The 14,279-nt window shown below is 41.6% G+C and overlaps 1 protein-coding gene across 4 annotated transcripts in view; it reads left to right on the forward strand.

Annotated features, from left to right (window-relative positions):
• ACOT12 (acyl-CoA thioesterase 12) overlaps positions 1–14,279 on the forward strand; it is a 56,999-nt gene that overhangs the window by 20,920 nt on the left and 21,800 nt on the right. For all 4 annotated transcript variants that reach the window (XR_008792197.1, XR_008792198.1, XR_008792199.1 and 1 more), the window contains exons 6-10: positions 9,049–9,205; positions 11,330–11,449; positions 12,252–12,402; positions 13,465–13,520; positions 13,780–13,843. Coding sequence is in view for 1 of the 4 variants with exons in the window: in XM_056112613.1 (XP_055968588.1) it covers positions 9,049–9,205; positions 11,330–11,449; positions 12,252–12,402; positions 13,465–13,520; positions 13,780–13,843 (548 nt within the window). In the remaining 3 variants the exon portion in view is untranslated. The remainder of the gene's footprint in view (positions 1–9,048; positions 9,206–11,329; positions 11,450–12,251; positions 12,403–13,464; positions 13,521–13,779; positions 13,844–14,279) is intronic.

Raw genomic sequence — 14,279 nt, forward strand, 5'->3', positions numbered from 1 at the left:
AGAGTATCCTGTAACATCTATGCCATAGCTACTTGCCAAAATACACTTCAGTGCTAGGTGTTACTGAAGCACCTTTATTTGGATGCAGGGAATAATGGGGGAAGTAGGGCTGCCCACCTCCTGCCAACCTGAGTGCCATCCTTTACAGTAGATGTGGACAGGGAGGGAGATGGTAACTGTCACAGATCTTAGAGCTGGTTGGCTAATTGGGAGCTCCTGTTTTCAGATAAAAGTGAGTCGCATGTCCAAGGGTCATTTTCACCAGCAGGAAGCATTCCACTGAGAAATGTGACAGGAAGTACAGGCTTTTGAAAGGAAGTTGTTTTTTGGTGATTTTTCTGTGTGAAAATTATCAGAGGTGGAGCCTGCTTCTCTCTGAACGCTGCACCCAGTCCTGCAGGAACAGGAATTTGTCAGATTATTCACCCCACAGGTGCTACAGTCAAGACAGGACACAGCCCCCTGCCGTGCCCTCATTTACTTTGAAGGCTGGATTATTAGGGGCTGAGACTTCTCGTTGGCTCTTCACTTCTTACAGTCCACAGTTCCTAGCCAGCAAGAAAATGCTATTTGCACTTTCTTGTCACATTATGTGTTAGCCATATTGAAATCACTGCCTGTGTTCTGTTTTACTCAGTTCACTGGGGCAAGGCTAAGAACAAAAAGCGTATTAAAATAATTTTAATATATATGAGGATAATTTAGTAGGTCTGTGCTATAGACTTGGTATAGGATTGCTTATAATAGTACCAGGCATGCAGAAACTGCTATCGTTATTATGACTATTACTAATCTGAGATGATCTCATCATAGAAAGAATTGGAGGCGCCTAGAGCAATAGTACAGTGGGCAGGGCATTTGCTTCACACGCAGCCAACCCAGGTTTTATCCCCGGCATCTCATATGTTCCCCTGTACACCGCCAGGAGTAATTCCTCAGTGCAGAGCCAAGAGTAACCCCTGAGCACTGAGTGTGACAAAAAAAGCCCCCCACCCTCAAAAGCAAGAAAGCAAGAAAGCAAGAAAGCAAGAAAGAAAGAAAGAAAGAAAGAAAGAAAGAAAGAAAGAAAGAAAGAAAGAAAGAAAGAAAGGGGATTGGAGGCAGTCTCTTCAAGGAACAGGGCTGCAAAAGGTGAAAGAAACAAACTTGGGTTAGGGGCTCTGAAGTATCTTTCAGACTAGGAAATATCTGACAATGGGTACAGGGCTGATAAATATGATGGATAAGAATCTATTGAGAGCCATAGAGATAGTACAGAGTTTAAGGTGCTTGCCTCAAATTCAGCTAACCATAGTTTGATCGCTAACACCAGATATGGTCTCCCAGGTATCACCAGGTACCTCCAAGAACCTCAAGGGGGGATCTCTGAGCACTGCTGGGTGTTGACCAACATCTCCCCAAATAAATTATTATTGAGTGATAGGCTTATTACAAAAGAAAAATAATTGGTATCAAATCAGTATATCACATACATAAATATTATCCATTCTTTGTCTTAGGAGTGATTTACAGTGATCTCTACTCCTCTGACCCTTCTTTCCAAGGTCATTCTGCTAGGAATGGTGGCTAGAACTTGTGACAGAAAATCTCCTTCCTTCCCATGATATATTGGGTTCTACATTGGTTTCACTATTAGACATAAACAATTGGAATTTTGTCCAAGATGTGTGATTGGAAGGTGTCATTAATAGAGTGAAGACTGAGCGACATGGAGAATAGACTCCACTGATGCCGAATCTAAACTCTTTTTTTTAGAAGGGAAAACAGAGTAGATTATGTAAAAGCAAAACTTATAATTGAATAAAATCTTACAAAACTGGATCGTTTTTTGGAAGCTTAGCATGTATAAAAAAGATTTATGTATTGATCATTTTTGATTATGCAAAGGAAAATGACCTCAATCCAGGAACTTTGACCTGAAAAAAAGATCAGGAACTTTGGCCTAAAAATATGATATGCACAAAAAACGGATCAATCAGAATGATGACACAATGCTTCACGAACATCCAAAGTACAGAGATCAACTACTGAATGACTGTCCTGATTTGGAAGCCTGAGGAAATGGGTCTATTAAGCCAGCTTCACTAGGTTATACAGCCAGAGCCATAAACCTGCTTTGTTTCTTGTTTCTCCACAAATGGCAATCATTTGCAGTGGGCAAGCATTGCACACCCAAGCCACCTGCAACATTCTGTGGTTTCCACATACATGTCCCAGCAATGTGTCACATTATAAAATGTCAAATTTTTAAATTATTTTAGGATTATTTTTTATTTAATTTAATTTATTTATTTTGGAGGTAGTGGATTTACTTTGGTTTTTGGACCAAACCTGGTGGTGCTGTCTCCTGAATCTGCTCTTAGGAATCACCTCTAGAAGGCTCAGGAAACACCTTACTTTCTGTACAATCTCTGTGGTCCCAATTTTAGGGTTATTTAAAAAGGCATAGTCTATGTATAGGCTGAAAAATGTCAAAAGGTGTGAATTAAAATGTAAGTCTTTCTACTCTCCATGCCTCTGAGTCCTCAGAGATACCTGGTTACACACACATGTACATACACTCAGACCCACATGGATGAACACATGTGCACACAGATACACATACACTCACATGCACACTCTTTCTCTGTCTCTAGCACACTTTGATGGCACAGTATGCAATTATGCCCCTCCAATTTTTCCACTCCTCATTTTAGAATTAGTTTATATAAAATTTATGTTGAAAAACAACAACAAAATAAACTTTTGAGTAAGAGAAATAAAACTAAAAAATTCAACCAATGCTAGTTTGGGATATTTATAGAATATGATCTAACAAAACCAGTAATGAAAAGAGAAAGAGAGTAGTTAGAAAGGATTTAAGATTTCTTATGCCTTTTTCTCTTTTAAAGATCATTTTTAGAAGCAATCCAGTTTTAATTATAGCAATATGGTGGGCACAGTGTCTGAAAAAGAAAAAAGGAAAAATTTCTGGGTAAAATATTTGTATACATCTTTACAATCACATAACAGTGGGCAGAAAAATGAAAGAAGGCCTTGATGCTCAGGGATGATCAGAAACCACAAGTAAGGCAACATAAGCAGAGAGAACCAGTTTGTTTGCTAGAGAGAACCAGTCTTGCTAGAGAATCTGGACCTTATGTTGAATAGGCCCAGAAAACAAAGCAGGCCCATGGTAGGTGGTTAGCTGGGTGAGCACTCTTTCCTGGAGCAGTGACCTTCACAAAATGACTCAGTGGATCAATTGGTAGATGAGAGGTGAGACGGTGTTTGCTGATGGCTTAGGTCCAGGAGTCATGGAATAAATTGTCTCCTTTTGAGAATCAAGCCACAAGGCCCTCCTTAAGCAGACTGGGTGTGAGAATTTACCTGGACCATTTGACTGAAATAGACCAAGTGAAATTCAGTGTGTTCTGTACCGTACTGTAGTTTTCCCAAGGCATATCCAAAGGTAGATCCTCTGCAGAGCAGTGGCCTGACGTCCAAATCTAAAGAATCCCCACAGAGACTTGTACAAGGAATGTGATTTCGACACAAAATTCATAAAAGATAAAGATTTGCAAGTCACCAAAATTGAGAAATTCTGGACAACAGCATGAGACTCGCAAAGACTAAGATGGCAGATTTATCACTGAGATATCAGGTGAGAATATGCACATACGTATCTAGTTATTCTTTGAGGGAATCACACTTGGCAGTGCTCAGGGATTTCTCCTGGTATGGATCAGAGTACTGGGGATTGAATCCAGGTTTGTTGCATGCAAGTCAAACACCTTACCCCCTGTGCTATCTCTCCAGGCTAGAATATTCATATATTTTAAAAGTAAAATAGATTCAATGCATTGTACATGAACAAGTAAAATGCTATACAAGTTTTGACAAAGCAAAAAAAAAAATTTTTATGCAACAGGAATATGTACAAATTAAAGTTTAAGGGAAGCCCAAAAGATAGTATGGTGGACAGGGTGCTTGCCTTACATGTTGTACTGACCCAGATTCAATCAATCCCCAGCATCCCGTATAGTTCCCCAAGCACTGCCAGGAGTGATCTCTGAGTGAATAATTGGGAGCAATTCCTAAGCACTGCCAGATGTGGCCCAACTATAATAAATAAATTAAAATTTAGGACACAGTAAATAAACTTAATAGCACATAAGAATGGGAATTGGAAGGCAAAACTGAAGGAGTTACTTAAAATGCAGATAAATAACAAGGGGGCGAGGGAAACACAGGAGAAGTTGAGAGATGGAACAAGAAGTTTAACATGCATTTAGTCAAAATCCCAGGAGGAGGGGCCAGAGAGATAGTACAGCAGGTAGGGTGCTTGCCTTGCATGGCTGGCCTGGGGTTGCTCCCCAGCATCCCATCCTGAGCATGACCAGGAGCAATTCCTGAGTGCAGAGTTAGGAGTATCCCCTGAGCATTGCCGTGTGTGCCTTCCCCAACCCTCCTCCCCCCGCCGAAAAAAAACGAAAAAAAGCCCAGAAGGAGATATAAAAAATAGAACTAACATTTGAAGTAACCTATAGACCTTTCATTAACAATTAGCAATTTGTAAGATTAAATAAATAAATAATAAAATAAAGGCCCTCCCGTTGATCATCGATTTGCTCGAGCGGGCCCAGTAACGTCTCCATTGGAGACTTTGTTGTTACTGTGTCTGGCATATCGAATACTCTCGGTAGCTTGCCGGGCTCTCCGAGAGGGGCGGAGGAATCGAACTCCGGTCGGCCATGTTGGCTGCCTGCAAGGCAAACGCCCTACCGCTGTGCTATCACTCCAGCCCTTGTAAGATTAGTAAATTGCAATATATATCAAAATATGTTACTTAACATTATTGATCAGAGTGTATAAATTATAACCAATATGTGGTACTACTTCACAACCATGAAGAGAGAAAAAAATGAAGAGTTTGAAATCCATTTAAGTGAAAACGGAAGATAGTGGGAACTCTCATAAACAGCAGACTGGAGTGTAAATCAGTACAATTACTTTTCATCTAAAAATATTCTGTGGATAGTGAGAACTTTAAAATGTGGAATAAATCAGAAAATATTAGTCTATTCATTAAATCCATAAATATTTACAGAGCCACCATGTAAGGAATTATGTTACAATTCAAAAATTGCAGTCACAACACAGAGGAGCTTAACACTGAGGACCTGAGGAAATCAAAGTCCACACAGATAGACACTGTAAGATTTCTACAGTGAAAGAATGCCTGGAGAAGGGCTTGTTGTAGTGGGAGTTAGCTGTGGAGGTCAGCGGAGGCTTCCTTGAGGAAGTTATGACTGAAAAAAACCCAAAGGGAACAGGAGCCGAGGGACCAGAGAGAGAGAGAGCACAGGGGTTAAGGCATTTGATTTGTCTTCTGCCCAACCCAGTGTTATCTCTGGTGCTGCATATGGTTCCCTAGGCACTGACTGATAAGGGTCACTCCTGAGTACAGAGCAAGGAAGAACCTCTAGACACTGCTGGGTGTGGCCCAAGCTATCCAAATTTTTTAAAAATTAAAAGCAAGAGCCTGGCAAGCTACCCGGCAGAGCCTGGCAAGCTACCTGTGATGTACTCAGTGTGCCAAACACAGTAACAACAAGTCTCATGATGGAGACGTTACTGGGCCCGCTCAAGCAAATCGATGAGCAATGGGAGGACCGTGACTGTGAAAAGCAAGAAAAGAAGATGAGAGTTGAGTGGAGAAGTTGTGGTGGGGGCTGCTCAGATTGCTACTGATTGGAGGAATGGAGGAACCTGGACAAATGTCCTGCTGTTGAAGAGTACTTAGTAGCAGGAGCTGGAGGGAGATAAAAGCCAGTGGCTGGAATAAGAGATGAGAGAACTTAAGAGAGACAATGGTGAGGGTAGTGCAGATGTTAGCAGATTAGCCAACCTGGAGAGGTAGGCACCAGCAGGACACGAAAGGATGGATTTGTAGGTCATAGAAAGCATCTGGGCTTTTATAACGAGCAACAGAAAGTTAATGTGTTAATAAAAGTTAATATGTTCTTTAAACAGGGACTTGACTGGATCCCTAAAAGGAAGGAACAAAATGAAAAAGAAAATTGTTGTACTCACCAAGGGGACATTAAGTTCTTGTCTGAGGTTTTACTAAGCTGTCATTGCAAGTTAAGCTTTCTGTGTTAATGTTTTTGTCAGTCAATATTGGTTAGCTTCTGTGGTACATCCCTTCTGATCTAGTACAATTTTCACAAATTTTTTCTACAGAAATAATTTTTTATAATTCTATTAGTCATGTAATAGTAAAAAGCAATATAAAATAAGTCGTTGTTGGCCTGCTACTGGGGCAATCTTGAGGGGCGGTTGGGAAAAATGAGACAATGGGGGAAGGAAGGTGACAGTAATAGTAGGATTGGTGTTGGAATGTTGAATACCTGTAACAAATCATCATGAACAACTTTGTAAACCACAGTATTGAAAAAAAAGTGGGAAAAAAAAAAAACAATTGCCCCACAGCAGTTCTTTTTTTTTTAATAAAGAAAAGACCATCCATGAAATTTAAATTCAAAACTTCTGCTAGGAAATGGGGGAAGGATACTGGTTCCCATACTTTGGAGCTCACTTAAATGTGACTTAACCGAGAATAGCCTTATTCCGGGCTCTGTTCTGCCACTGACAGGATAGCCCAGAGGGCGCCTGATTTGTCCGTTCCTGTCCCCCACCCCCCCTCACCTCACTACAGCACAAGGGATTTAAGTCTAGCTGGTGATTTACTTGATGATACAGGAAGCATAATTGAAAACGTTTTACTGCTTTGCAGCCAGAGGAGATGATTTCCCATTGTTGTGAGTAAAAACCTATCTATCAGTAAATGAAGCAGATATGATTCAAAAGAAAGAAAAGAAGGCTGGAAAGCACAGTGTATTGTGTCTTTCCTGTTTATGACTGCATTCATTACACAACATGAACCACAGGAAGCCATACTCCCATTCTGAAGCTTATAGTATGCTAAACTATTTCTGATTCTGTCTGTGGTCATTTAAAGCTCAAATTCCTTTCCCCCCAACAACTTCATTAAGTTATCATTTTAATACGTAAATAGTCAACATTCAAAGTGTATAATTTGAAAGTTTTGAGACATATGTCCGTTTGTACATGCAACCATCACATAATATCAGATTTATAATAAAAAAGACACAACTGTTCTACCCCAAATTTCATTCTGCCCATCCCCACTTGTTCTTCCTCCACCCAAACAACTCAACTTAAAATATAACTATTTTTAAGTACTAAAACAAGTTTAACCAGAGGTTGAAAAAAGATTGTACCTTGAAAATGATAACACATTATTGAAAGAAATGTACGAAATTACGATGTAGAAAAATTGCCTGTGCTCATGGATTGGAAGTATCAGTGCTGAAATAACGATATTGCCTAACAGTAGTTTGAATGCAATTTCCATCAAATTCCTAATGGTGTTCTTCACAGAATGAGAAGAAAAGTCAAGAAATTTACTTGGAAATTTACAAAAGACACTAAATAATAAAAACTATACTAATAAAACTAACAAAAATTGAAGCATTGTGTCCACAACTTCAAGCTATACACCAAAGCAAAAGTAATCAAAAAGAGCATGGGAGTGGGTAAACACAAACACACAGATCAATCGAACAGAACTGAGAGTTCAAAATTAAATTCACACACATATGAAAAAGTTTCATTTCATTTCATTTCATTTCATCATCCTGTTAATCGTCGATTGCCTCGAGCAGGCCCCAGTAACGTCTCTTTCATCCTAGCCCTGAGATTATATTCAGGGCTCTTTAGGAGAATGAGACCCATCATTGTTACTGGTATTTGGCATATTTGGTAGGCCACGGGGAGTTTGCCAGACTCTGCCCTGTGGGCAGGCTACATTCGACAGCCTGCAAGTTTGTCCAAAGTAGGAATGAGATAATAAGATGTCATAAAGAAAAGTTCTGATAAGATGTCGGGATCTGGATTTTATAGTCTCTGAGTCTTGGCCGCTGATGGGATTACACGGCGCCAGGGGGCCAGGTGGTGGGTGTGACCCCCGCCTACTGGAATTTGGAGGATCTGGGTGGAAGATGCTCGACTCCAATTCGAGTAGGCTTGGAGGTCTCGGCCCCGGAACCCGCGTGGCTTTGTCCCTCTGCCAGTACCTTCAGGTGTGTGAAAAAGTAATTTATGATAAAAGAGTCAAGAATATACACTAAAGAATGGAAAGTCTCATGTAAATGGTGTTCAGAAAACTGGACAGCAAAATGAAAAAAAAAAGAACCAATATCTGACACACTAATTTTAAAACTGATTAAAGAAAAACTTAAATGTAAAGCCTAAAACTATAAAATACTTTAAAAATACAGTTGAAGTCCAATTTAGTTTTAGAATTGACCTTGGGAAGTTGGAGGCATAGTACAGTGGGTAAAGTGCTTGCATTGCATGCAGCTGGCCCAGGGTTTGATCCCCAGCGTCCCATATGAGTACCACCAGGACCTCAGAGCCAGGAGTAACCCATGAGCGTTGCTAGGTGAGAAAAAGAAGAAAGTGACTTTGGTGTACTGAGGGAGTGGGAAGATAGCTTAAAAAGCTGGAGTACATACGCTGCTGCTAGATACAAGGGTTGAATCCTGGCACCTCCTGGTTCCCTGAGCACAAGTAACCCTCAACCCTCAAGCACCAATTTAGGAGTAAATATGATTATTATGTTCACACTATCATAATTATTCAGAAGATAGTCGCTCTATAGAGAAAGTTTCCTCAGGAGTCTCTCTCTCTCTGTCTCTCTCTCCCCCCGCCACACACACACACACACACACACACACACACACACACACACACCCAACCCCACTCCCCAGAGCCTCAATCCAAGAGACCATGCTCTCTACCACTGAGTTATATCACCTTCCAACCCCATCCTTGGAAGTTTAAGTCTTAGGAATAATCAAATTTTTCTAAAAATGCCATGAGTGGAATTTGTAATTTGTTGCTAGGAAAGCTTTTTCAATGTACTCAACTTCTGCCATTATCCCAATCAACATTGGGATAATGTTCACATCTACCTTTCAGATCTCTTTTATGAGGAAGCAGAAGGAATGGTTTCTACAGGGGACACCTCTGTTCAGAGCATTGAACTTGTCCTCCCACCCCACGCGAATCATCATGGAAATACATTTGGTGGTCAGATTATGGCTTGGATGGAAGCAGTGGCCGCTATTTCTGCAAGGTTCTTATTTTAATTTTCAGCTTGCAATGTTGGATCTAGTGGAAAGTCTAGAAGGGTCTGAGACTAACCATTGGGCCCATAAGAGAGAAAGATGCTGACAATATGGCCCTTTATCAAAATGAAAAAGCAATAAGATATTATCTTGGTTTAAAAAAATAATAAAAGGACAATTCCAAAACTGTATTCTGAATTATGGATGTTGATCTTATATCACTGCTACTGATTTTTATACTACTATAACAAGGTAAATGCGGAAGAGCAAGATTCTTAAAATGAGTCAATTTGCAGACTTTTTAAAAGGTGACTTATAATTAGGTTTGTCCTCTAAAGGTATCATAGCCATGGCCAAGGGATTAGCTGAAAAATCAGTAGGAATGACTGAAAGGAATAGTTCAGAAAAACATTTTATAGAGAACACTGTTCTTGGCAGGGGTGTGGAGCTAAAGGCTCAGTGCTCTGCCAGACCCAGCACTGTGGCACCAAGGCAGGCTGTGTTATGGCTACCACGACCACACTCAGTAGAGCCTGGGGCTTGTGGTGCCAGGGTTCAAACTTGGGGTTTGAAACATGCCAGGCTTGTGCTCCACCTCTCAAAGTCATAGTACCATGCCCCTGGGATTACTTTGAGATGCTTCTCCATTTCACAAAAGAAGGTTGGTTGTTTTTGATTATTTTTTTTTTTACTCTAAATGGCAGCACATAGGCTAATTGAGCACTTTAAAGAGTGCCGAGTCCTATGGCATGCATCTGAATAGTATCTGCCCTTCTGACAATTTTCACAACTACTAAAAATTGTTAAGGCTTTATTTTCTCCAAATTAAAAGAAATTTTATTATTAACATCGATAATGACTATAATTAGAAACCTGTAGTTATCCTTCCTATAATTTGAGCACAAATAAGGAAATCTGTTTTTAGAATGAGGTTGTCATTCTTAACGACAACAGAGCTTTGGAGTCGGTTCCCTTGTAAAGTTTACAATATAACTAAGTGTGGCAGAGTCTGTTCACTTAATGTTGGTGCAGTTCTTTAGAGATTAATTGAATGACTAGAGTAGGAAACAAATGTAGAAAATAATGGAAGCAACATCCTGAGATTGCACATTCTTTATAAATATCTAAAATTTCGCACACAAAAAGACTAAAATGTGTGCCTTGCAGCCTTTTCAGATTTGGAGCATCAATGAAGGTAATTTTTCTGTGGGGGAAATATTACTCTTTTGATGTGTGAGCGAATGCCATTAACTGCAAAACTAAGGAACTTATATAAATGGCACCAGCCCGAGGTTGACTCACCAGACTCTGCTGTACCATGTGTCACAGCTTCCTGTGATGTCAGTCGTGAGCTGTCTGGATGATTATGCAACCCAAATCTAAACAAAAGACATTGCTTTAGTTTTGGCATCTTGCTAAAGACTCCAGGACTTGAGGACATAATACCATCCAAAATAGCTGCTGGTAGTGTACAGAGCCATTCAACAGATGCATTTCTAATATCCTTAACTTAAAAAGATAACTCTTTAGAGAATTTAATGAGGATTAATCTGTTCCAATAGCACAACGGTAGGGCATTTGCCTTGCACGCAGCCAGCCAGGCCGACCCAGATTCGATTCCTCCGCCCCTTTCCGAGAACCGGGAAAGCTACGGAGAGTATCTTGCTCACACAGCAAAGCCTGGCAAGGTACCTGTGACGTATTCGATATGCCAAACACAGTAACAACAAGTCTCACAATGGAGACATTACTGGGCCTGCTCAAGCAAATAGATGAACAATGGGAGGACAGCGCTACAGTGCTACAGGTCTCTGTTACTTTTCCAGTTTAACCTCTCTCGGGCTGGCTTTACTCCAGCCTTGCCAGGGCAATAAATCTGTTGCATTCATTAAAGAAAAGGACAGTTCCTGCAAGTATTGGGGTAGATGATTGCTTTGTTTGCTTTGTTTGTTTGGGGGACACACACATAGCACTTAGCTCCTGACCCAGTGCTCAGAGATCACTACTGAAAGGCTCAGGGATTGAACTCAAGTCTGCAGCATGTAAGGCAAGTGCCTTCCCCACTGTACCCTCCCTTAGGCCCTTGCTGATTGCTTTCTTCTTTCTCTCTTTCCTTCCCCTTGTTCCATCAGCCGCCTCTATGAGGCACATCCTTTTCTGAAGTCTGTGGACATGTTTAAGTTTCGAGGACCATCTACAGTCGGAGATCGACTTGTCTTCAGTGCAATTGTCAACAATACATTCCAGACCTGGTAAAGTGTATCCAGTGCTCCAAGAAATTCAGACTTGCATATTCTCCTGGTTTTATTTCAGCCTGAAGTTTTATAGGGAGACTACTTTCAAGGAATCCCGTTCCTTTTTATTTTTTTTCAAGACTCCACTTTGTCTTCGAAGTCCATAGACACAACATGTTAACCCTTTGCTCTGCTTCAGGCCCCTTTTACCCTGGCAAATTGGGATGGGTGGTTTTTGTCTCCTAACAGGTCTGACCATCTGTCCTGCTGACCTCGGGGGTCCAGGATGCTCATATTTATGAATTCCTTTCATTCTCAGGAGTTCTGGTCACTCCATGGTCAGTCCACTCATCATGGGTCTGTCTTTTACAACCAGGAAACCCAAGCCCCTTCCCAATTATTTTTGTTACTCTTTTATTACTTTTTTTTATTACTTTATATATAATGAAGAGTTTTGAGTACTTTTTCTTTTTTAATGTAAAAATAAATAAATAGATAAATAAATAAAAAGGTCTGCATTTCTTATCTCATGGCAGTGCTTGATCAATAATTGCAGACTGCCACCTCCCCATGACCAAAATGTGTTCATAAATGTCCATGCAGCCTCGCCTCTTTCCAGCTGTCAGAAAGGCCAGCACCCAAGCCCCTGGTGCCTGCACGTGGGCACCACCACCAGTAGCATAGATATTGCCAGTGACACAGATTTGTGGGTGAAATGGGAAAATCCCATCCTTTCCTCCTTCAGAGGGATGGCAGTGGGCAGAGAAGCCTAGCAGTTGGGGGGTGCCCCTGCCCACTGCCCTGTGTTGCTGTTCCGCAGTGTGGAAGTGGGAGTGCGCGTGGAGGCATTCGACTGCCGGGAGTGGTCCGAGGGCCGAGGACGACACATCAACAGTGCCTTTCTCATTTATAAAGCTGTTGATGACAACCAAGAACCGGTCACATTTCCACGAATCAAACCCGTGTCAAAGGTCAGATGTTAGGGCTTGCAGTTCATGGGGCGGGGGTGGGGTGGGGCCTGGTGCTGTGGTGGGTGCCAGGCTCCACTCAGCGTCTCACATACCGGAAACCACCCCAATGGCTTTCTTTCCCCCTCTGGTTTTCTTTCTCTGCAGCCCACAGTCAAAATGGCCATGTGTTTCTTTTCCTTCCAAATCTTCGTAATTATTGGTTGAAACGGTGGAGGCCTTGAAGAGCAAATTCTTCTTTGATTTTCTTTCTTTATTTAATTTTATCTCCTTGGGAGAGTGGGGGGTTACGGCGAAATGGCAGCACCCAGAGGTGCTCATGAGGCTGCTCCTGGCTCTGCATTCAGGTTCACTACTGCCTCTGCTGAAGAGATCATAGGTGGTGTTAGGGATCAAAGCAGCAGGTCGACCATGTGCAAGGCAAGCGCCTCACCTCTCGTATTATCTCTTTGGCCCTCCAGATCTCACACTTGCTGGCCCCATTGCTTCTGTGGGTAGCTGTCCTCTGCTCGGGGGCGGGGGCGGGGGGCAGAGTTCTGACTGTTCTCCTGCTTCCCTCCAGCTTCTCCAAGCTGCCCCACATGCATTGAAACTCTGTCTTTCCTTTGTCTGGAGTTGTCCTGTAGTCAACTTTCACCATTGCTGAAGTTGCTCATGTAAGGTACAGTTGTGATTCTGGAAGCAGAAGGCACACAATCACCTCTTTAGAAAACAGTCTCCAGAGCACGATTTGGCTTGCCCTGATGGCCACCAATAGCACCAGGCCAAGTCTTTACAGTCACCCCAGTGAGTTGAGAGGCACCAGCAGTGACTCCTGGGCTTCCTGAACATGCCCTGCATCCCCCTCTCCCCCAGCAGCAACAGCAGCAGCAGCAGCAGCAGCAACAACAACAACAGAAAGAAAAGAATTCTAAAGTTTTGTGCTTTTACTTGTACAACCATCCTTGTAAGCAACAAAGGTTCATGCAGCGAAATCAAGCCCCAGTTACTGACTAAGGAGAGACTTAAGGCTTGTGGTAGTAGCATATTATCATTTTGTTGATTCCACTCTGTATTTTATTAAAGGATGACTTTAGACGGTATCGTGGAGCTATCGCCCGCAAAAGAATTCGTCTTGGCAGGTAAAGAGTGTGTGGATTTTATGGACTCTTGCTGAATAAGCTACCAAAATAACAGTCCCTCTCTGGTCTCCTCTCCCATAACATGAAGAGAGATGGAACATCTGGAGGACTTTTGAGATGAGAACCATTCTTCCTGAGTGGTCTTCCCTTAAAAACAGCTTTGTGAAACCGATTTCAGTTCAAGAAACAGTCATGGATACTGTCAGGTGGCTAATGCAGGAAATAAAAATATTGCTCAATATTTCTTTCTTTCCTCCAGAAAATATATGATTTCCTACAAAGAAGAAGTTCAACTTTGTGAAGAGTGGGATATAAACAATCAGGTGATGATTTTTGACTTAGGACTTTCTCTGTAAACACCACATTAGTTACCAAAAATAGAAAGAAAGAAAGAAAGAAAGAAAGAAAGAAAGAAAGAAAGAAGGGAAGAGAGAGAGAGAGAGAGAACAAAGTAAGAGGAGAATCCCTGGACCAGAGAGGAGGACCAGTGTGTAGGGCAACCTGTGCTTGTCCTATATTCAGCAGACCCAGGTTCCATCCCCAGCAGCCCCTATAGTCCCCCAAGCCTGCCAGGAGTGATCCTTAAGAGGGGAGCCAGGAACAAACTATAAGCACCACTGGGCATGGTCCAATAACAAACAAAACAAAGAGAAGTTCCTTTTATTTAACTGACTGAGGTTGTGACTATATAGGTTAGATGGAAAGGTGAATTATATCAACCAGTCATTTCAACATGATATAAAACCAAGCTGTCATGAT

The sequence above is a fragment of the Sorex fumeus genome, unplaced genomic scaffold (genome assembly GCF_029834395.1).
Source record: "Sorex fumeus unplaced genomic scaffold, SorFum_2.1 ptg000018l, whole genome shotgun sequence".
NCBI classification, from domain to species: domain Eukaryota; kingdom Metazoa; phylum Chordata; class Mammalia; order Eulipotyphla; family Soricidae; genus Sorex; species Sorex fumeus.